At 43.9% G+C, this 23330-nt stretch overlaps 3 protein-coding genes across 5 annotated transcripts in view; 2 read left to right on the forward strand and 1 right to left on the reverse strand.

Annotated features, from left to right (window-relative positions):
- The first annotated feature begins 787 nt into the window (after positions 1–787).
- ankfy1 (ankyrin repeat and FYVE domain containing 1) lies at positions 788–13869 on the forward strand. Its single transcript, XM_063486575.1, has 25 exons — positions 788–883; positions 2588–2795; positions 3016–3134; positions 3355–3490; positions 3618–3741; positions 4090–4239; positions 4367–4532; positions 4661–4865; positions 4971–5039; positions 6968–7170; positions 7269–7366; positions 7729–7930; positions 8050–8148; positions 8246–8399; positions 8518–8686; positions 9479–9597; positions 9873–10029; positions 10413–10613; positions 10686–10862; positions 10978–11125; positions 11489–11579; positions 11669–11793; positions 11892–12038; positions 12167–12257; positions 12351–13869. Exons 1-25 carry the CDS (start codon positions 874–876, stop codon positions 12481–12483), a joined length of 3501 nt encoding a protein of 1166 aa, XP_063342645.1. The 5' UTR covers positions 788–873; the 3' UTR covers positions 12484–13869.
- Positions 13870–13876: 7 nt separating this feature from the next.
- On the reverse strand, positions 13877–15422 carry LOC134636549 (neuferricin). Its single transcript, XM_063486576.1, has 4 exons — positions 15159–15422; positions 14926–15066; positions 14318–14504; positions 13877–14168 (listed from the first exon to the last, which is right to left on the reverse strand). The coding sequence occupies exons 1-4, from the start codon at positions 15412–15414 to the stop codon at positions 13994–13996; spliced, it is 759 nt and encodes a 252-aa protein (XP_063342646.1). The 5' UTR covers positions 15415–15422; the 3' UTR covers positions 13877–13993.
- Positions 15423–15714: 292 nt separating this feature from the next.
- zzef1 (zinc finger, ZZ-type with EF hand domain 1) overlaps positions 15715–23330 on the forward strand; it is a 31772-nt gene continuing 24156 nt past the window's right edge. For 2 of the 3 annotated variants that reach the window (XM_063486572.1, XM_063486573.1), the window contains exons 1-13: positions 15715–16128; positions 17111–17255; positions 17373–17567; positions 17687–17870; positions 17957–18156; positions 18629–18839; positions 18933–19049; positions 19796–19974; positions 20211–20309; positions 20399–20490; positions 20595–20740; positions 22587–22692; positions 22811–23029. In XM_063486572.1, coding sequence (XP_063342642.1) covers positions 15715–16128; positions 17111–17255; positions 17373–17567; positions 17687–17870; positions 17957–18156; positions 18629–18839; positions 18933–19049; positions 19796–19974; positions 20211–20309; positions 20399–20490; positions 20595–20740; positions 22587–22692; positions 22811–23029 — 2307 coding nt within the window. Of the gene's footprint in view, positions 16129–17110; positions 17256–17372; positions 17568–17686; positions 17871–17956; positions 18157–18628; positions 18840–18932; positions 19050–19795; positions 19975–19995; positions 20310–20398; positions 20491–20594; positions 20741–22586; positions 22693–22810; positions 23030–23330 lie in introns of those variants that run through there. The other variant, XM_063486574.1, reaches the window with a different exon arrangement.

The following is a 23330-nucleotide window of genomic DNA, read 5'->3' on the forward strand; positions in this document are numbered from 1 at the left end:
TAACCCACAGGGGTGGCATAGAGGGTTTTCTGTGGGCAAACCCACTATGGCTTCCCACAGAAATGGACCTAAAAGGCAAAACTGCTACGAGCCCCATGTGGGCTAGCCTACATGGGGTTCATGTGTTTTCTGTGGGGGAGCTCATGGGGGGGGGGGGGGGGGTCCACAGATGTTCCAACTCAGTGTCCCAGTGAACACACTGGGACACTATTGCTGTCCTATTATTATTATTTGTGATTCCATAAATCAATTATTGTTGCTCATATATTTCTGATTGAGGTAATCTAAATTTAATTAAATACTGCTTTGCTTTCCCCTCTAAGAAGAAGTCTATTCATAATTCCAGTAATTTGAGTGCTAATGTATCAACACACCTTTATGTTTTTGATAGTTCTAATAAAAAGAATACAGTAGCTTTCATAAATTAAATTTTAGTACAGCTTTGAATAATTCTGTTAGGTTTATCCTTAGCGTTTGCAAAGCACACGTGTGCGTCTCTCCTACGGCTTCATCACGGCTGGGAATTGATCCCATCAAACACTTTAAAACGTCATTAAAGTGTTAATTGAACCATACCGTGCACCATTGCAAAAGCATCTACATTAGTTGTGTTTCTGCAGTCCGCTATTCTGGTTCTTACCTTGTTACCGTCTTTCCCTATAAATGTACTGGCAACGTAGTGTGAATGAAAAACACTTAACGGAGTTAGCACCGGTTTTATATGGATACTGGCCTGCAGGAGGGATAGTAACGGTCATGTGATTGACTGAGGCTTTTCTGTTAATCACTTGAACGCAGCACCACCGCCTACTATGAGCCGCTTCATCATATCGCGATAGACACCGCCAGGCCACGGCGCTACCGTTGAGCAACATGGCGGAAGGTATGTGACTGATTTTTGGGGCAGTTTGACACACGCCCTTTTATCCGCGTGCGCTTATTTAACTATATCATCGACTCAACTAATGCCGTAGTGGTGAAGGAAACCGAGCATAGTCTGTGGGTGAAAATGCGAAGCATCGCGACACTTATTGTCACGCTGTTCTTTCCACTGAGAAGCTCTGTCGTTAGCTCTCGCTTATATTGCTAGCTGAACTGTATCGCTACGAGTTAGCTTGACCAGGCAAGAAATGCACGTTTCAAAGGAGAGTGCTGGTTTGCTAGGTCCCAAAAGGTGTATATCATCTTCAGTAATGTGCAGGTATTGCTGGTAAAGATTATTAAGTAAGTGTTAGCTTCATGAGTCTAATCAGACTGTCAAACGTTGCTTTATTTGACCATGGTCAGAGGTTTAACTGCTATGGTAAAGTTTTTCTTTTATTTATTAACACATCTTGTTATCAGTCGTAGTAAATGGAGAATAAATGCAGGACAGGAGACTTGACAGGACAGGTTAAATGTCACTCCGTGTCAGTTATCATCTGGACCACCTGACAGGCATGCCGTAGCCGACTACCTGCGTTTGGCCTAGACACAGGATGGTTTGCTCTGTGCTTGTCCTTAAGGGAGATCTCCTGAACCCAGGGAACAAATACACCCGTCTGTGGTTAGTAGGAGAGAGGATATACGTGCTTTTTACCCTATCTGTGTTCTGGTCGGTGATACAGTTTGAGAGCATTTTTTGTATGTACTAACATTTTAAGATTTTGGATCATTGCCACACCAGGTCTGCAAGTGATTCTGACCACAAGTCCTGACAAACAGATTTCAAGTTGCCTCAGACATCTTTGTCTTAAAGCTTTTAAAAAAAAAATGATTGAAAACTGTGAGCCTGGAGAGGAAGACTTTCCTGATGCCTGCTAGACTGTTCTTATTTTTGGTCAGTGTTTTCTCACTTCTCAGTTGGTCCTCAGCAGCAGGGTTATGGTTGGCAGCATACCACCCTTCCTCTGCTGAGCTGGTCATGTGGTTTTCAGTAACGCCCCCTTTCTGTTCCTCATGACCAGTAGCCTTCCCTGCAACGGTTTACAAGGGAGGACAAAGTAACGAGCTACCTCAGCATGTTTTTCTTCACTAAAACTTTACTGACTTAAAGGAAGGAAATGGGCCTCTGTGAAACTCTGGCTCTTGTGGGGTAATATTGTAACATGATGATGTGTAGAAAGTGCGTTTGACTTAGAAGAATAGCCTCGAGGTTTGGCCAAACAAAATTACTATCATTAGATTTTCCTTTAGCTGATTTATAAGACTTGACAGCATGGTCTCTGTCTGCCTTGTGAAGGGATTTTAAAATATCTGCAAATTGGCTTGTTTCTTAACACACACACACATACACACACAGAAACCAGCGTTATGAAAGTAGTCAGTGCTCAAGCGATGTTTCTTAAGCTTTTAATACTACATGCAGTCAACACTGCTATAATAATTATCTTTAAACACTGGCGATGTTATCTGCAAAATACCAACAAAGCTTGTAACCTTAACCCCAAATAATATCTTCTTTCTGTGTGTGCTTTGGACCACCCTGCTTGTTTGTAGGTGAAAGTTTGCTCGCATCATGGAGCTCAGTTATAACCTGTGATTAAAGTAGGTTTTTCTAGCTCACGTTCCCTCGCCCTGCCTCTTCCTTTTGCTTCATGTGCAACAGAGGAGGTGGCCAAGCTGCAGAAGCACCTGGCCCTGCTCAGGCAGGAGTATGTGAAGATGCAGCAGAAGCTGGCTGATACAGAGAGGCGCTGCGCCATGCTTGCCGCTCAGTCTTCTAGCCAGGGCACTCCCACCCCTGCAGCCGCAGAGACCTTCATCAGCCGTCTGCTGGACATTGTGGCCGACCTCTATCAGCAGGAACAGTACAGGTGAGGGTCATTATAGGGACGGGGGTTCTTTTTCTAGCATTTGTTTAAGGAGCCTGTGGGTCATCTTTTGAGTACTGTCTGTTTAAAAATGGCTTTGAGTAAGACTAGAAAAGTGTAAGTGCCAGACAATTTGTGGTTCCTAGTTAGTTTGTGCCTTATTAAAGTATTAATATGTTTAATATGGACGTGCTTCTCAGTGATGAATGTGTTGGTTTTGCAGTGATCTAAAGGTGAAAGTAGCGGGGGAGCAGATTAATGCCCATAAGTTTGTGCTGGCTGCTCGCAGCGATGTGTGGAGTCTCTCCAACCTGGCTTCAACCAATGAGCTGGACCTGTCTGGTGAGCAGCTTTTAAAGGGCAGTTTAAACCAAGTCATTATTCCCATCTCAGCTCACTCAGTATGTTGATGGGTGATAGCAGAATATTTATTTTGGAGAGAACACTTTCAAAGTCCACTGTGGGGGTGGGAGGTGGGGCGGGTTGTCATCGTCCCTGCTTTGTGATGTTGCGAGGGGATGTTTTTTGTTCTAATTTGTCTTAAAACTTTATTGGTTCTCAGATTGCAAACCTGAGGTTGCCATGGCAATGTTACGGTGGACATATACCGACGAGTTGGAGCTGAGCGAGGATGATGCCTTTCTTATCGACTTGATGAAACTGGCCAACCGCTTCCAGCTTCAGCTGCTCAGAGAGAGGCAAGTAGAAGTACTACATGCTGAGTTTCTTGACTGCATTGTTGATGGTAGTGGTGTCAGTTTTGCAAAGTGTATTACAATGCCACACATGTGACACACACATACATCTGCTTCTTGGCTGGGCCAGGTGTGAAAAAGGCGTGATGTCCTCAGTGAATGTCAGGAACTGCATTCGCTTCTACCAAACAGCCGAGGAGCTAAATGCCAGCACCTTAATGAACTACTGTGGGGAGATCATAGCCAGTCACTGGGTGAGTAACTTGTGCATGTCCAGCGATGAGTGTGTTTCTGGATTGCACAAGCTCGTAAGATCTGAGAAGTCAAAGTTGAACTTCCTGTTTTGCTTATTTTCTTTTCCTTTGAGTTTTTTATCCAACGATTCAAATCCAGCTTTCACTGTTTCCCGTGGATTTGTTTGAATAGTAGGCTGTTGACTGTCAGCTTCTACCACCCCCCCTTACTGTTGTATAGACTCGAGCTTTGATCTCAGTCTTTGACAAAAGCCAGCCTTTCTTCGTCTGTGATTTTTGAGGTCTTTCATTAGACGTTGACATCATGGGCTCGGTCTTTTGTGTGACACTGTTTGTGCCTTTCATTAGGATGATCTGAGGAAAGAAGATTTCAGCACCATGAGTGCCCAGCTTCTATACAAGATGATCAAATCTAAAACAGAGTATCCTCTCCATAAAGCCATCAAAGTTGAGAGAGAAGATGTGGTGTTTCTGTATCTCATTGAGATGGACGCGCAGGTCAGTTCTCCACACAATCTTCCCATGAAATGCTTATTTAGTGACTCCGTCACGGTGTAACCAGAATTGTATAAAACCGCAACATTTTGTTTTGTTACTGGTTTTTATTATTATTGATTGTTTTCAGTTACCTGGCAAGCTAAATGAACTTGACAACAATGGCGACCTGGCATTAGACCTAGCCCTCTCCCGGAAATTGGAAAGCATTGCAACCACTCTTGTGAACAACAAAGCTGATGTGGACATGGTGGACCAGAGCGGCTGGAGTCTGCTGCATAAAGCCATTCAAAGAGGTGAAGGGCTCCTTTCTACGTTACTTTGTATCGCCCGCTTGTTTCCTGCAAAAATGTATCAACTTTGTTACTGTGTGAAAAATGTATTTTGAGCTCCATAAACCTGAAAATTTTCCATCTTCCTTCAGGTGATGAGTTTGCCTCCATCTTCCTGATTCGCCATTCAGCTCAGGTTAATGCAGCCACAGTGGGGGCTGTGGAAACGCCACTTCACCTGGTCTGTTCTTTCAGCCCCAAGAAACACTCTGCCGAAGTGATGAGCGGGATGGCGCGAATAACTGAGGCTCTTCTCAAGGCTGGAGCCAACCCCAACATGCAGAACAGTAAGGGAAGGTAGGTCACATGATACTTGGTTTATGACCTATATCGGACTGTAAAGGTAGTTAATTATGCTGTAAAGTATAATCATCATTCATTTTAGTCTTTTATTGTTTTTAGAACTCCTTTGCATGAAGCTGTGTCATCAGGGAACGAGCCGGTGTTCAACCAGCTGCTGCAGTGCAAACAGTGAGTTATGTTCTGCTTTCAAACTGAATGTTAGGCTTGTTTCTGACGTGTCACACTCGGCAGCGATTCCCACGGAGTATAAAATCGATTTGTTCCAGTAGCCGCGACACGCACGTTAAAGAAAAAAATAACCCTGTATATACTTTGTGAAATTAAACGGCAGTAATCAGCTGCCTTTTCATTTACACTCCGCTGTCTTAACCCTTTAAAACCGGTCGGAGCGGGCACACTCCGTTTTGCGTAACTATTTTTAAATCCCTGTAGCACTGCAACCACGTAAGCTAGCGCAATAATTTTTTTTGCATATGAAACCGGAGGAGTTGTACTTACATCTTATGCCATCAGCTTGTCCTAAGTCACGGTTTCCTTCCACATATAGCTTTGCACAAATTGCATAAAAAGCACTTGCAGCAACAAGAACATAATATTCCAGAAACATGCTTTGCCGATCCGATCAGCTGTTCATAACACTTCCTACGTTGGAATAGACGTCAGCGCGAACTATTGTATGTCCGCCCGAAACCTGAAGTGACGTCATTTTCACGGAAAATGTAGTTTTTTACCTTCGGAGCCTTATAAGCCTGTACTGGTGTTTTTAAAAGTTATGTTTGACCTCATGCTTTTCTGTATCGTTTCTGGGATGCTTAGAACTCAAACTACACTGCTGGAAATAGTTTATTTTGATGCAAATGCTGTTTTGTTTTTTGGGGGTTTTTTTTGCAAATTTGCATTATAATATTTATTTTAGTTTTTCCTGCAGTATATAAAAATTGGTGTATCTCAAAAATAAAACTATGAAGACACTCAAAATAAATTTCCTGTTGTTGGAAACTATTTTGTGCAACTTTTTTGTTTTTACAGTTTTGAGGGATAAGCCTCTTAAATTTCTCTAACTAGAAATATATGGAACTTTATTGCACTTTTTTGCAATTTATGTAATTACTATGCACTTAATGCATACATATTATTACAATTTGGGCTATAACGGTTGTATTGATGTATAGCAACTTGAAATGCTCCCAAAAATGGCACAACAGCATGTAAAATGTAAACATAAGCTCTGGCGGACTTGGTTCTATGGTAGGTCTTAAAGGGTTAAGCTGCACTAAGTCTTTGCCTCTGTAGTCCTTGCTGTGCAGCCTTGCTGAGCGTGGCATAGCGGCGCATTAACCAGTTCTACTCCTGCTGCAGGTTCTGGACAGAGTTGCCTTCAAGCTCACAGCACAGAGACATTTCTCGCTAGTTCGAATCAGTTGTATTGGGGTTTGTTCTCCTGAGCAGTAGTTACACAGCACTGATGACGACTCGGCCAAGCTGCCAGTTGGGAAATGGGAGATTAGAAGCTGGCAGGTTAGGATTAGAGCCCAAAGTAAAGCTAATATCAACCAATATTAGCTTTTTATTTATAGATGTATCAGTATCTGCATTTAAAATAGCCAGTAAAGTGAGACGAGAGAAACACCCTTCAACTGTGTTATGAGCGTTGTTTCACAGTTTGTTCAGCAGAGGGCGCTCTGACCCATCTTCGTGTCGGTACTGGTCTCAAAGACCCTGTATCAGTTGGGCTCCAGTTAGAATCAACTGGAACTTTAGTAGGAGACTTGCTTTGTTTTTTTTAAAGTTACTGAGTCACATATGAAACTAAAAACTGGAATGTACTTGTACATCTGTTAACCTCAGTAAAGTCTGTGTGAAATGCAGTACACGAGGTCCCGCTGCCATAACTTGGTTATTGACCAAAGTATTAATATACACTTTTTTTTTTTTTTTTTTTAAATGTATGCCATACTACCAAATGAAAAATGTTAGGTTTATGCTTCATCAATCCTAATTTCCATTTCTCTTTGAACACACTGCAATTTTAAGCTTGTGTAACCTTAAAGATAGTGCTGTGTGTGTAACCTGGCTTTCTGTCTCCATTTTGTTAGGCTTGACCTGGAGCTCAAAGATCACGAGGGCAGCACAGCGCTGTGGCTGGCACTGCAGTATATCACCGTGTCTTCGGATCCCTCTGTCAACCCGTTTGAAGATAATGCGCCAGTCGTAAACGGCACCTCGTTTGACGAGAATAGCTTTGCGGCCCAGCTCATCCAGAGAGGAAGCAACCCCGATGCACCTGACACTACCACAGGTTATTAACCTGCTCAACAACCTTTCTGCACATTACTGTCCAACTCCAATGCTGCTTGTGCCTTAAACATTCTCCTTTACATCGTTTATTGGTCACAGAGTATTGCCTCATGCAGAGAGCAGCGCTTGCAAACAATGAGGCGGCTGCTCTTTTCCTCGCAACTCATGGGGCAAAGGTCAACCACATTAACAAATGGGTGCGTATGAACATTTGGTCATGAACAGACAGTTTGCTGCAGACTTTTTCTTTTTTCTTCTGACCTTTTTCTCATGTTTATTAGGCCAATCACTGTTCCAGAGACCCGTTGGCTCAGCGTTTTATCAAACAGAGCCACTGACTGAGAGGTCATTGCAGGCTTGTTTTAGTGATTGTTGGAGAAAAGTAAAAAATATAGATTTCATAAAATACCTAATGCACTGTAACATGCAGTGAATAACATGATAAATCACAAACTCTCTGAATGTCTCAATTTGACCTTAAATCAATGAAACTAGCATAAAATCAATAATATTGTTAATTGGTCATAAATACATGCTCGGTCCCTTTACTGTCTCTCAGGGTGAAAGCTCACTTCATACAGCATGTCGCTGTGGCCTAGCAAGCCTGACAGCTGAGCTTCTCCAGCAAGGGGCCAATCCTAACCTGCAAACCCAGAAGCCTCTACCCGATGACCCCCTCGGTGTGGCCATGCAGACCCCCCTCCACATGGCCATCGCTCACAACCACCCAGATGTGGTCTCGGTCATCCTGGAGCAAAAAGGTCCATATATGATTTGGGACTTTGTTACATCCTGTAACTAACCTGCAAAGTAAGCCAGCTCTGTGAAATGACGTGTTTACATTTGTGTGTAATGAACATTCTGACATTGATACTTGCAGCCAACGCACTACATGCCACCAACAACTTCCAGATCATCCCAGACTTCAGCCTCAAAGACTCCATGGACCAAACAGTTCTGGGCTTGGCCCTCTGGACAGGTATACAGCAAAATACCCAACAAAGTCACTTCTGCGTCATCAAATTGATCTGTGAAATCAATAATAGTGATTGTATTTGTCGATCTGTCTGTGTCAGGCATGCACACCATAGCGGCTCAGCTGCTGGGATCAGGAGCATCTATCAATGACACTATGTCCAGTGGACAAACTCTGCTCCACATGGCCATCCAAAGGCAGGACAGCAAGAGCGCACTCTTCCTTCTTGAACATCAGGCAGACATTAATGTTAGGTAACGATACAAAATACGTGTAATTTTAATGTATTTCAGCAGATTACAAAATTCTTTTCATTCAGTTTTTGTTTGTTTTTACTCCAACTGTTTTCTCTTTGTGTCCCTCAACTACCAGGACCCAGGAGGGACAAACAGCACTGCAGCTGGCCATCAGTAACCAGCTGCCGTTGGTGGTGGACGCCATTTGCACAAGAGGAGCTGACATGTCGGTGGTGGATGACAAAGGTGACCCTCCACTATGGCTGGCTCTTGAGAACGGACTTGAAGATATTGCGTCCACACTGGTAAGAATGCACAGACAAACGGTTTAACGATGTTTGTTAGGTGTTTATTAGTCCCTTAGTGTTGCGCTGACACTAACAGTTTGTTGTCAGGCTGGGCCTGTGGTTTGGATGTGGCAGGAATATTCTGTATTTCTCAGCATCTATGGCATGTTGAGCAAGTATATATAAGGCAAGGACAGGAATGCTCCCAATCGAAATAAAGGTCAGTAGTGATATAAACCAGTTTAAAATAAAACTCCAAAAAGAAATTTTAAAGAAGTATAAGAATGAAGAAAATGCAATTAGCCCAAGACAGCAGTCAAAGTGATGTTTATTTTCTTTTGCAAATTAGTAAATCTAAATATAGTTTTAGTTGAATATGAGAAAATATTTTTTGTGACGTTATGTTCTAAGTTGAAACCATTGAAGTTTTTGTTGTTCAAATTTAGATGATGAGGAAATGATTAAGATGTAAACCTAAGGGGGTGGGGCTAAATAAGTATATACTTCTGCCTACTCCTTCATATTATAAAATGTTGGTGAATGTATATGATTGAAATAAAAATGAACTGAAGTAGTTTAGTGCATTTCCACAGTTTTCACCGATAGGAATCAATCACGTGAAAGACATCATTCTTAATATAATAATGGATGTGAGTGTCAAAACACAGTTGCTGTGAATCGTTTGTATCCAGCAATAAAAGAAGCTGCAGGAGTGTCCACAGCAGCAACAATAAAATAAATCTCTGTCAGGTAGGATGTGGGTTTCTAGAGATTTTGGGATGAGTCTAGACTCCTGTCTGTTCTGTGTAGGTCCGCCACGGCTGTGATGCAACTTGTTGGAGCTCTGGGCCGTCAGGCTGCCAGCAGACCCTCCTGCACAGAGCTGTTGATGAGAACAACGAGGTCTCGGCCTGCTTCCTTATCCGCAGGTCAGCTACGTCTCTGTTGTTGTACATATTTACCAAAGCTATAAATCGTTTGCTTGTTTAAATGCAGCAAGTGTCTGAATGTCGCTTATATCTGATTGGCTTCAATTTAAAAAAGTCAACTGTCAACATGTTAGCAGACACGTTAGCAGTGGTCTTTACCAAAACATTACTGAGATGTTTTAGAAAGTTAAACAGGCGATCTATCTTTACTGTTCGTGTGTAGTTGTATCTCTTTAATTCCTGTCTCGTGTGTGTGTGTGTGTGTGTGTGTGTAGTGGTTGTGACGTGAACAGCCCCAGGCGGCCTGGCCCTAATGGGGAGGGAGATGAAGAAGCCCGAGATGGACAAACTCCCCTCCACCTGGCAAGCAACTGGGGACTGGAGGATGTGGTGCAGTGCCTTCTTGAGTTTGGAGCCAATGTTAATGCACAGGTTGGACCTGCATGACATCTTTACCCTGGTTTAAACTGCGCCACTAATCTTTGTTGGAGGGTTTTATAACACGATCCAGATTTTTAGAAAATGTAATTGAAACACAACAGATTCAGAGCAGCCAAAAAAACTGAACTGAAACTGCTAGCAGAGGATAACAATGGGAAAACAATTCAAAGAGATGCTAAAATAGTTTGCTGGCATTTTTTTGAGAGGGAACCTTTAAACCTGTACCTGTGTAGTTACTGATGCATGAGATTATCTGTGGACAAAGAGAAAACTCAGATCATCCTTTTTGAGAACAAAGAAAGAAGCCTTGGTGTGTGTAACTGTGGCATTTCAGCACATGCTCTCTGTTAATGCTGTATGTGTTTTTCTGTCAGGATTCAGAGGGCAGAACTCCCATCCATGCTGCTATTAGCAACCAGCACAATGTCATTATTCAGCTCCTCATTTCCCATCCAGACATTCGTCTCAACATTCGCGACCGTCAGGGAATGACCCCCTTTGCCTGCGCCATGACGCACAAGAACAATAAAGCGGCAGAGGCTATTCTCAAGAGGGAGCCAGGTGCTGCTGAACAGGTAGGTGCTAGTTTGTTGCTGTAGCATTAATGAGTGTTGCAGTAATGACCTCAAACGTGTGCTTGTGTCCAGGTGGACAACAAAGGGCGCAACTTTCTCCACGTGGCTGTTCAGAATTCAGACATTGAAAGTGTCCTGTTCCTAATCAGCGTCCAAGCTAACGTCAACTCCAGAGTTCAGGACGCGGCCAAACTCACCCCGCTGCACCTGGCTGTGCAGGCTGGATCTGAGATCATCGTCCGCAACCTGGTAAGAAACCCAGGATTTTCTCCTGTATGAGTAGTATTTCATGCCAGTTTGAGTTGTAATGAGAAAAACACACTGCAATGGATACTGTTTTTATTTTCGGGGTTTCTCCTTCCAGCTGCTTGCTGGTGCTAAAGTGAATGAGCTGACTAAACACAGACAGACAGCACTGCATTTGGCTGCTCAGCAGGACCTGGCCACGATTTGCTCCGTGCTGCTGGAGAACGGAGTAGATTTCGCTGCCGAGGACGAGAATGGCAATAATGGTACTTTACAGTATTTGTCTTGTTTTCACTGAAATGACTCTGAGATGGGCAAAGATTACATCACGACTCGACTCGATGAATTCTTTCTGATAATATCAGAACTGTCATTATAAATGCAAATATATCTGTACGTGATTATTAAGATAAGTGTATCTTTATTCTGTTCTTAAGTCCTGTTTCTGAGGCGTTGCATCGTGTTGGTAGATTTGTATTACAATAGACTGCTGCAAACTGGAGTTTCCTGCTTTGTTCACCTTTAAAACTGGACTGACTGTGGGATCTGGTGTCAGTCGTTACTATTCCACCACTGCGACCTGTCGTCTTTGTGAATAACTGCCTTCTTTTCTCTGTGTGTCTCGTCAGCTCTGCATCTGGCTGTGATGCAGGGTCGCCTTAACAATGTCAGAGTCCTTCTCACAGAGTCCAACATCGATGCTGAGGCTTTCAATCTCAGGTGATTTATGCAGATACACATGAATGAACTGTATTAAAACTAATGTGAGAAAAAATCTTCTGACTTTTCATCTCATTGTGTGTGTTTAGGGGTCAGTCACCAATGCATGTGCTGGGCCACTATGGCAAAGAAAATGCTGCTGCCATTTTCGAGTTGTTCCTGGAGTGCATGCCTGAATATCCTCTGGACAAACCTGACAATGAAGGGAACACAGGTACCATGTTCGCGTTTGTTGCTGAAGTTATAAAACTAAAATATGGAAATCACTGGTGCTTTTCTAAAAGGATGACAGCGACATGTATGTTGTTGCAGTTCTGCTGCTGGCCTACATGAAAGGAAACGCAAACCTGTGCCGTGCTATTGTGAGGGCCGGCGCTCGTCTGGGAGTCACTAATAATCAGGGCATCAATATTTTCAACTACCAGGTTGCAACCAAGCAGTTGCTCTTCCGCCTTCTAGGTAGCTTTTTCATACCTAATTACCCATCAATATTATTTCAGTATTATAAACCAACAGCCTCACAGGGACTTGCGTGTTGTGGTGATCTTTGGGATAATTTTCGCCCCCTCCCGCCTCCCTTTCCTCAGATATGCTTTCCAAAGAGCCCCCATGGTGTGATGGCTCCAACTGCTATGAATGCGGTGCCAAGTTTGGAGTTACAACACGGAAACATCACTGGTTAGTGCTGCAGCTTTTCTGTGTAGACATACAGTAGATGCAGTATTCATTTTGTCTAACTGTACGATTATTCTCTTTCCTTCTTGACTCTAGCCGCCACTGCGGGCGTCTGCTGTGCCACAAGTGCTCTATAAAAGAGATACCCATCATCAAGTTTGACTTGAACAAGCCGGTGAGAGTGTGCGATATCTGCTTTGATGTACTGACTCTGGGCGGCGTGTCGTAATGCCCCGGCCTGGATGTCTTTCAACCTCTGGCTCCAACCGCGCCAGGTCCAACTTGGCACAATTATTCAGGCACACTGGGAGCAGGACATGCTAACAAGAGAATCCCAGACAGTTATGGACCATCATCTTTATACTATTGCAGTTTATGAAAAACTATTAATCTTTTAGAGGGATGTTGCAAGTAGGAAGTGAAACATTGTCGTTTTGTTTCTGTTTCAAAGTATGTTGAAGTGAATATAAGTGGCTCTTCAGCTTGGTGATGGCTGGACTGAGTTCAGTGATGTTTGCGCTGATTAGCTCTTTAATATCACAAGCAGGTAGCTGTTGTACACGGCATTTCAGTCCACCTTTAGAAGGGGTCTTCCCTTAAACATGCCGACCTGTCCAAATACAACAAAAAAAATATCAACGCTATGAAATGAAACTCTACATTCGTGATAGGAGTTGAGGCTGCTGCCAACCACGAACAGAGGACAAACTGGAAAATGCCCTTTGTTCTAAAGATCGCTGCGTTCTCTGTAATCTTTGAACATTTATTCACTATTTTGTGTTAACTGAGTAAAATGGGACGAGGAGCGGTCGAGGGGAAAGCACCTCAACTTGACTAGGTCCAAAGTGAATCAAATCTTTTCTGTTAAACTCATGTTTTATATTACTTTACTGCAGAAGTGATGGTGCAACTGGAAAAATACGGTGGTGTTTTGTCCCCAGTTGAGTAATGCTTTGAGGACGCCTCGGCCAAGTTGAATGGAAATGTGACAGGAGAAAGCCCATTTATCACCGAGAGCATTAGAAGCCTCTCCAAAACATGAAGTACCCCCCCTTCTCAGTTACAGAAATGCCTAGTATGCCTATGCATGTCATTTAATTTGTAGCCTTTAAGTCATGGTTATAATTTTAAAATCAGCCACCAAATGATTACATTCCATTTCGGACCTACCGTGAGGTCCTCGACGGTAGTCCTCATCTTAATCCCACGACGTTGCCTCGTGTCAAGTTGTCGTCTTGACCCCATCACATGTAACGCTTCTTGATTTCTAAGCCTAACAGGTGCACTTTATCAAGTTCACGTGACATTTCTGATCATTGGGGAGAATGTGGAGTAAGAGGGATGGCCACGTAGTGGGGCCTCTTCAAGTATTGTTAAATTGTACAGATAAATGTGTGATATTTTTGACCACTACAGCTGTTTTGTACTTAAATGCAGTTTGTGCTTGTCATTGTGACAAACCTAAATCTTGCCTCTGTTAATCTTTTATGCACATTGTTTAATCTTTTATGCACATTGTATTGTATCTGTATGCTCAGATATCTAGCTCGTCTCTTCCTGGTGTATTCTTTTAGGGAAAAGGAGGACAACTTTACATAAAGGTCATCAAAGAATGCTTTGAGGTTTCTTGATTTCGTCTCTTTATTGTCAAAAAATTCAGTTACTAGCCAAAGTGTGTTTCTGAGTTCAGTGCTGCTAAGAAGCAGCTATGAGTGGGTCCATTCTCTGGGCTGACCGGTCTAGTGCGCTCCCACAGAGCATGACTCGGCATGTGCAGGGCAGCCGTCGTATTTCTGCAGGTTGGGGTCTTCCTCTGCCGCGATCGGGTTTTCAACACAGACACAACGAACACCACTGGAGCCGGGAGAGAAGAGCTTCCGTGGCACGCCTGCCCAGTGTCTCGCCACTCCACCGCTGCAGGGAATAAAGAAATAAACTCAACCCTGTATCTCCTTATGTGCACTCCTCTCGCCCACTAGTGTCAGAAATACTGTATTACACATCAGTAGGATAATACAACATTGACTTGTTAATTTTTGATTAGGCACAAACTATGTCCATACCTCTTAGTGGAGCACCAGAATCTTCCTCCACTGGCAGCAGTCCATTCTGAGTTACAAGACGGAAAGCGAATCCTCTCAGCCTCAGACTGAGCCTTGAGTTTCTTACCCTCTGCTAGTGATGCTTCTACTCTCAACAGGGCCTCTGTGGGCTCTCCAGCCTCGTTATAGAAGCGACCGATTAATACACCTGTATTTAAATGTTGGATACCAAAACATTAAATGAAAACTTTCTGGGATGTTTCATTTTCTGACAGCTTTTAAGGTAAAATTGTCTTCATTAATTAATTGTATGGTCATATCCTAGCTGCAATTTGCTCCATGAGTAAAGTAGTAACAATATTCAAGTCAATTAACAAAGGAAGTGTTGTTAAGAAATTTTAAAGTAACCTTCTGCACTAGGTAATTATAGTTAAAACTAGATGTGAAAACAAACATTGTATACTTTGCTTGTTATATGCACATCATAAAATAGGATCTGCACAACACAAACAAAAAATATGTTTGTTTCCGAAACACAACCAGGCACACTTGTAGTAGTAACAAGAACATCTATTTACTATGACGGCCACCTGGAGCTTTTCCACTACAGAATGATGGAAATCACATACCCACATTTTGGTAGTCCCTCTGGTAGAAGGCCAGCCAGTCGTACAGTGCAACCACCTCTAGGGGGGACAGACTCGATACGTCATCTGTCAGCCCACTCTCTGTGAAGTCTCCGGTGATGAAGGCCAGTGAGGCGTCTTTGCCTGAAAGTACAAACACACAAAGGCGGAATATAGAGTACTATTAGGAGTACCACACATGGAATCCAGTGTCGTTAAAGAAAGCTGGGGATCACCTGCCATAAAGTGATAAGCGCCACCAGGTCCATAGTGCTTTTCTCCCTTGTGTACATCAAAAACATGGCCCAGTATGGCCAGGTATAGCCCCTTGCTGCCCTGCTCCCCATCGTGCCGCGCTAACTCACTCCTGCTTAGGAGTCTGACCGGTGACCCCTTTGATGACTCAATGCCAAACATAGCTGACCAATCAGGAGGGATGAACAGCACTGCCAGCGACACGGATAAAAGCGCGACCACCACATAGCTGAGCATGCTGCTTTATTAAAGCTCTTTTTCTTTAAGCTCTACATTCAGTTCACGTCACACACCTCACAATTACTCGGTGGCAGCACAGGTGCTTCCGTGAACGGACACACCAAACCACAGCGCGTGCGCGAACTACGAACGCAAAGGACGTTGCGGCCGTACAGCACGTCAATGCGGTAGTAGAGTAGAGCTCTGCTGTAGGTGAACGCTGGAGCGGTCTGTGTACAGACCGGCCCAACCGTTTCAAAACTCACGCCCAGTGGGCCGCAGGGGTTTTCAGGGGAGCCTTAGGTCGGCGAAACAAACATGGGCAACGCGGAGAGCGGCTGCGGCGGAGGCAGCGGCGACGAGGAAGACATAGAAACGGAGAGTCCCGGCTTCGCGGAAGACGGTCCGGCCTCTGCGACCGCTGGCGGCGGTGTTGGAGGCGGCGGCGGCTCTGGTTGTGGCAGGAGCGGAAGGGGATCGAATAACCTACCCGTGCCCACTGGTGGACCACCCAACCCCGGGGTCCTCTTGGAGCAAGTGAAACTGAGAGAAGCGGCAGCTCGTATTAGCGACTCTGGAGTCGCTATTCACGAGTCCGTCCTGGCCGGGAATGAGGGTGTCCTGATGCGGTGGCTGGAGGACCGGTTAAACCGAGGAGAAGAGTCCGTTAATGTTGAGCAATTTTGTGAGATGTTAGAGAGCAGAGATGCCCCGAGGGACGAGTGCGAAGAGGTATAAACTTGCTGTGGCCTTCCTCACGCTTCTAACGTCACATGTTATGATTGGAGCCATCGCGTCTTCTCGTTTTTGGCCCAGGTTCGAGGGCGGTGTTTGATAACTTGTCGCCACGCCCATTCAGCGTTTGTAATCAATACGTAAATACGTAATTAAGTCTTTGGGCTGTCACTTGTTTTTATCATTGTCGGTCAACAAATCTAAATAGCATTGTAGTGATCGGAGAGGGGGCTCTGTTATCAGGCTTTACCTGTGACAGGTGAGTTTGGCCAGTCACAGTTCTGTTGGGTAGTACCAGGTCGAGTAAAGAGCTAACGGGACGATCTATCCTAGGCACGATACATGAAGCAGCTCGGGAGTCTCGTCTGGAACAGAAGGGCTCCAATTCTGTCAAACCACAACTCAGCTATGACTGATTTTTAGACTGTGGCTCATGTGCCGTTGAACTTGGACAGAGGGGAGAGTTTTCTAGCAGGTTTGCCCCTTGTTTTTGCCGTTTCTAGAACTTGCAGTGGATCGGGTAAATGAGCTGACATAATGTCACCTGTTCTTGTGGGTTTTGTCACTAGGTTTGGTCACTTGTAGCAGACCACATTGTTTTGTTGTCTCTTGACTGGCTGTTTTTTAACCAGTGGTTGCAGATGACTGGTTGAACTAATGGATGTCAGTCTGTGCTCTTTGTGTGAGTAAATACTGACTATCAAAGCTGTGCTTTAAATAGGGAGTGGGACGATGTTTCTTTCAGGAATCAAGCCACAGATTCCAAAAGTATAGCTACGTAACATCTTTTATACCATAAAACGTAGTCTGTATTAAGCAATAAAGATGTTTCCAGCTGAGTGCTCTTTACGTTAACACCAGTTGTTCGGCCATTTGTGTTTTAAGACTAATGTTCTTATAGATTTTTGCAACACTGTGAAAGTGAGGGACTAATTGTTGGTATAAAATACAGAGTCTTTGTCCTTCTCCACTGTCTCAGGCCTTTGGTCAGTTCGATGCGGAGGGGGATGGAGTGGTGGACATAGAGAGCATGCTGATTGCTCTGAAGAACTCCAATGGAGCTAATCTACAGGGAGAGCTGAGTAATGTGATAAGACAGCTTCAGGCCTGCTCGCTTACCCCAGGTACGATATGTGATTTGTTTACCCGGATAAACAAACTCGACCTTATTTGAATCAGTGCAGTCAGCGTGTGGCCAAAAAGTTAACCCGTTCATTTTTCTTGTATTTTCCTTTCCACAGGTTTTGTGGACATATTCTCCAAGACCAAAGACCGATTAGGAGCACACGCCTCTAAAATTCTAAAGTTCTTACACAGGAATCGTATTCCCAGCAGTGCCATCCCTTTCCCAATTTTAGAGGGCTACAACAGTATCTGTACCATGAGGTCCAGTGTGGTGCAGGACTTCTTGGAATTCCTCTTGCAGAAGGAGAAAGGTGAGCACAAGAGTTGGCGAGTGCTTAAGGAATGTTTTCTTTAGTAACTTAAGGCTAAATGCACATCTAGCAGCGCCACGCCTGTGGTGAGGCTGTCCTCATGTGAGTTTTTCTTTCAGATTTGGATATTCAGTACAGAGCAGAGCTGGACCGTGATCCGGATGTAGACATGGTCAAGGTCGTCACTCAGTGCTACAGCACAATAGAAGCTTCGTCCAATGTTGCTGACATCTACAAGATGACAAATGGGGAAACGGCGTCCTTCTGGCAGTCTGACGGCAGCGCTCGCTCACACTGGATACGGTAAAATGCAGCTGAGTTTCTGATGTTTCTAAGCAAGTCTATTAACAGATCTAAGGTGGAAACTCATCTCCCTTCTCCCTTCCCAGACTAAAAATGAAACCAGATGTTGTTTTGAGACGTTTGGCCATTGCCGTGGCTTCTAATGACCACAGCTATATGCCTCAGCTAGTGTCAGTTGCTGTGGGGAAGAACCGGCGTTCTTTGCAGGAGATCAGAGACATCCGCATCCCGAGCAATGTCACGGGCTATGTAGCTCTCTTGGAGAATGCCAACATCACACACCCCTGTGAGTCACCATCTTTCTGCTTAGTGCAATGTTTACGTCTCTCACTGATGCTTCTAGGTCACACTATCATCTGTCTGAACATAAAGCATGGTGTAAGCTTCATATGAGCTTTGGTAGGGTCATACAGTTGTGCTTTCAAGTGCCTCCTTATTGGGTCCACATGCAGGCTTCCACAAGCTGAAGATCGAGGGGATCTAGTCCAAGAGAGAGTCTGTTTTTCACCTTACAGGCCTATGTATGCTCCACATGTGCTCCTTTTTAATAATGACCTGTTCACTACATATCCACACACACTTAAAAATCATAGCTGTGCTTTGCATGTATTGAGGTCCCCATAGTTAAGTCATGTGTTTCACATGTGCCTCCCTAATCAATATTTATTCTACAGTATCTTCTACTGTGCTCTCTTTTCTTTCCTGTGGGATGTATCTGATTTTTCCGTTAACCACATAAACTTTTCACTGAATCCCAGACATCCAAATCAACATTAAGCGGTGCCTGAGTGATGGATGCGACACACGGATTCACGGCTTGAAGACGCTGGGTTATCAGATTACCAAGAATAAAGAGATGTCTGTTTCGGATGCTTCAGCCGTCTGGTACCTGTCTCTCCTCACCTCTTTGGTCACTGCGTCCATGGAGACAAACCCTGCACTTGCTCAGACCGTCCTTCAGAGCACACAGTAAGATGCAGAGCTCATTGCATGTGTTTATTGACATCACATTTGTAAGATTCTTACTGATGCCACTGGTTTCTTTTTTTGATTCACTTTTAGAAAAGCCTTACGTCACATGCCGCCATTGTCCCTTACACCGTCATCCACAGAGTTCCCCAGGTTCTTTTCTGCGAACATCTTGGAGGAGGTGGATGGATTTCTCCTCAGGATAGCAGAGTAAGGCATTGTGGCACAGCCACCACACTGAGCTCACCATGCTGACGTCATCTCAGTAAAAGCAGGTGGAAACAAAAATACTGGTTAACTGAGGCGGCGACACACTTTGTTCCATTTGGTGCTCTGCAAATCTAATTCTGCCGACAGAGGCAGAAAAATATTGGAAATCATCATCATTGCTATAAGTTTTTTCTACTCTTAGATATGTATGATGTCACTAAGATATCCCTAATCTGGTCATCCATGCACACTGCTCTGACTGTGCGCTTAGAAGTCCCACCTGTTCTGTTCTCAGTAGACTGAAATGAGGAGGAAGTAAAACAGCTTGTTTAAGGTAGAAACATCTACTTGTGTAGAGTCACTTTATTAACTCTGTAAAGCCACAACCATTAATTCACTGTCAGGGAATTCAAATTTTTTAACCTTCTGACAAATTTAAAACAATTTAATATCAGTTTGCATATACGATTTTCAATGTGTCGAATTGTTGCTAGAACTACTTGATCCACTTGGGTTATACAGGAAACACTTCTTAAGTTCAGCTAAGGTCAGGTGTGGCCTTTGAGCCCGCGGTGTGTGAATAAAGCTCTGCAGTCAGTTTAAACAACAACAAAGCAGGGACATGCTGCTGAGAGTGTGAGCATTGCATTAGAGCGTATATAAAAAATGAAAGTGTGCGCTGGCACCACAAGTTTGACTCAGCTGTTTGTGGAATCTTGGCAAAGTATTTGTTCTCCTGTGTGCAGCTGCTGTGTGAGTCCTGATGTAGAGCTGACCCTCCTGGCCTTCGCCCTGGCCAGAGGGAGTGTGGCAAAAGTAATTCAGGCCCTGTCCTGCATCAGTGATCATTTAGACACCAAGTACAAGGCCTCGCCACTCATCGTCTCTATGGCCTCGGTCCGGCTACGACTGCTGTATCGCAACGGTAACGTAAACGGCTCTTCTTTTCCTCTTCTTCATACGAGGACGTTCAAGTCTGAGAAAGTGCCATTTCTGAGGAGGAGTTGCATTAGTGGAAAATTGCTTCTTCTTTTACAAAGCTGCGCTGCAGTGTGCTGATTACTGCCTTCCCGTCCTCCAGTGTAGTAACAAAGTTGCAACGTAATGGAACGTGATCATATGATTAAGTGTGCTGTGATTGGACGTTCTGGCTTATTACAGGGAAGCCGCTCCAGCTGCACTTACAGGCCTGTGACGTGAAGAGCAAAGATGAGAAATCAGGACCAGAGAACATGCTAACAGAGTACTCCACTGGAGATGGTACAACTGAGATCAATAACGACTGTTCTTAAGATTGAGTACAATATCAACATGACGTAAAGTGTTGCTGGATACTTTGTCCTTTGCAGGTTTTCTCACAGAAGCCGGCCGTTTGAAAGCCAGCGTAATCCTCTCGACGGAGGACCAGAGCAACTTCCAGGTCACTCAGATAAAGATCAAAGTGAGGCGGCCTATAATTTTACCATTACAGTGCAAAATACAATAACCTAGAGAGTGACGGAGGATTACGGAGCTGCAGGTCTTACACTGTGTTTGTGTGATAAGGTGCGGAAAGGAGCCATTGGACCGAAATGTGGTTTAGTGTTTGCGTATAAGGAGGACGACCCTTTCGATGCAGAGAAACACTTCAAAAGGTTTAAAAAGTATCACTCCTGGGACTACAAGGACTTCAAAGAGTTTGTACAAAGCAGGTAAGGATTTGCAGCTTTTTAAACTATTTATTTGTTCCTATATTTTTAGTTTGAAATGCTCTTGTGATAAGAAGAACAGACTGACACTGTCTCACTAAAATGAACCATCCAGTCCTAAAAGTGGGATAAACTTTAGCTATGGAGACCCCTCAGCAGTCTGTATGTGTGTGGGGCCCTCCTCAGTGGTTTATACTGTGTATAGCTGACACAAGGCATGTCTACCTTCTTTGCTTCCCTCATATCTGCTATCATCGACTCTTCACTTACCACTGGAACTGTTCCTGCTTCCCTCAAAATTGCCGCCATCACCCCAATATTGAAAAAAACTGGTTTAGATCCCAATAATTTTGAGAATTTTCGGCCTATTTCCAATCTATCATTCCTTTCAAAAATTCTTGAGAAAATAGTTGCCGCACAACTCCACTCACATTTAACTAATAATAATCTGTATGAACAGTTCCAGTCTGGTTTTCGTCCCTCCCACAGCACTGAAACAGCACTTATAAAAATACCCAATGATCTTCTTATGGCAGCTGACTCCGGTTTACTCTCCATTCTTATTCTCCTCGATCTGAGCGCTGCTTTCGACACTGTTTCTCACTCCATTCTTCTCAGTAGGCTAGCCTCCATCAGTCTCTCCCATACTCCACTAGCCTGGTTTAAATCATACCTGTCTGATCGCACTCAGTTTATTCAACTCAAATCTTTTACTTCTCAGCCCTTTCCTCTGACCACTGGCGTGCCCCAGGGATCTGTCCTGGGGCCCCTTCTTTTCATTATCTACCTTCTTCCGCTTGGACACATTTTCTGTAAATACAATATCCAGTTTCACTGTTATGCTGATGACACCCAGCTTTATCTGTCCACTAAACCTGATTCTGCTCTTCCCCCATCCACCCTCACCCTCTGCTTAGCCGAACTAAATTCATGGTTCTCTTCCAATTTTCTCAAACTCAACAGTAATAAATCCGAGCTCCTCTTGGTCGGCACTAAATCAACATTATCCAGAACCAACAGTTTCTCTGTTACTATCAATAACTCGCCGGTCTCTGTTTCTTTCTCTGTGAAAAGTTTGGGTATCATCCTCGACAGTACTCTATCTTTCAGTTCACACATTAATAATGTTACTCGGTCTGCATATTTTCAATTGCGCAACATTAATCGTCTCCGTCCTTCTCTCTCCCCACATGCCGCTGCCATTCTTGTCCACAGCCTTGTTACTTCCCAGATTGATTACTGTAATTCACTTTTTTTTGGTCTTACTCAAAAATCCATCCACAAGCTCCAACCCGTCCAGAACTCTGCTGCTCGTATCATCACCAGGACCCCTTCTGTCCACCACATCACTCCTGTCCTGCAGCAGCTTCATTGGCTCCCGGTCAAATATGGCATCAATTTCAAAATACTCTTGTACACATTTAAGGCTATTCATCATCTCTCTCCTCCATATCTCTCTGATCTGGTTCAGATCACCGCCCCATCTCGGTGTCTTAGATCTTCTTCTTCTCTTTCTCTCTCTGTCCCCTCTCCTCGTCTTGCCACCATGGGGAGCAGGGCTTTCAGCTGCTCCTCGACTCTGGAATTCCCGACCTCCTGATTTAAGAAATCTCGCTTCCTTCTCTCTCTTTAAGTCCCAACTCAAAACTCACTTGTTCAAAATAGCTTATCCCACATAACCTCTCCACTCTGCTATTTTAAATTTGTTTCATGTCTTATGCTTTTATGCTTGCTTTTTTTATTCTACTGTGTACAGTGTTCTTGAGTGTTCTGAAAGGCGCTTTCAAATAAAATGTATCATTATTATTATTATTATTATTATTACACCATGCTGTCACCTGACCTGCAGCACCAGGACTCCAGCGCAGAGTGAAGGCGAGCCGATTGGCTGGTTTGAGCTGGAGGATGACTGGAATGATGTGGAGATCAAGCTGCAGCAGTGTCGTGTTGCCAAGGTACACACTACATCCAGTTAGTCAGTTCCCCTTCATTATTGGTGAATGTTTAGTTAGTCTTTAATATTGTGTTGTCATTGTCAAGTCACACCACCTCTAATTCTTCCGGTCTTCACAGTTCCTGATGGTGAAATTCCTGTGCACCAGGCAGGACAACGCCGAGCGCCTTGGTGTGCAGTCCCTCAGCTTCAGTGGCTACTTGTGCCCTGGGACAGAGAGGCTCGCAGACCTGGATGACCTCAGTCCGAAAGGAGAGAGCTTTGACAATGATGCTGTTACCGGCCTTTGTCTGCTAAACAAGACGCTTTTCTTCATACAGCAGCTTACACGAGACATGGTACCTACTTATTAGATAAAAAATACCCCATTTTATCCCCGAAATTGGGAAATTACTGTGTGACAGCAGCCAAAACATGAAAAATGACTTGCACTATATTAAAATGTAAGGGAAAAAAAGCATCACAAGATGAAATGGCTCCAAAGAGTTTAAAAAAAGTTTTAGTTTAGTTTAATAGTTTAATACAAAGAAAGAAGACTCGAGCTTAAATCTAAAATGAATGCAGTTATTGAGGTATGAGGTGGTAAAGATTTCCTGCATCTGAAACATATTTTAAAGAGAGCGTCCTGCTGTGTGTCCT

This window comes from Pelmatolapia mariae, linkage group LG10_11 (assembly GCF_036321145.2).
Source record: "Pelmatolapia mariae isolate MD_Pm_ZW linkage group LG10_11, Pm_UMD_F_2, whole genome shotgun sequence".
Classification (NCBI taxonomy): Eukaryota; Metazoa; Chordata; class Actinopteri; order Cichliformes; family Cichlidae; genus Pelmatolapia; species Pelmatolapia mariae.

What these genes read in the sequence shown, in the direction of transcription:
- ankfy1 (XM_063486575.1), top strand. An exon ending in CTTCAGCTGCTCAGAGAGAG is followed by an intron (nt 3,491 to 3,617) that starts GCAAGTAGAAGT and finishes TGGCTGGGCCAG; the next exon opens with GTGTGAAAAAGGCGTGATGT. An exon ending in CAGGCAGACATTAATGTTAG is followed by an intron (nt 8,400 to 8,517) that starts GTAACGATACAA and finishes CTCAACTACCAG; the next exon opens with GACCCAGGAGGGACAAACAG.
- LOC134636549 (XM_063486576.1), bottom strand. Translation starts at nt 15,414, where the DNA reads ATGCTCAGCTATGTGGTGGTCGCGCTTTTATCCGTGTCGCTGGCAGTG. An exon ending in CGCTTATCACTTTATGGCAG is followed by an intron (nt 15,067 to 15,158) that starts GTGATCCCCAGC and finishes TTGTACTTTCAG; the next exon opens with GCAAAGACGCCTCACTGGCC. An exon ending in TTCTGGTGCTCCACTAAGAG is followed by an intron (nt 14,169 to 14,317) that starts GTATGGACATAG and finishes TATTCCCTGCAG; the next exon opens with CGGTGGAGTGGCGAGACACT.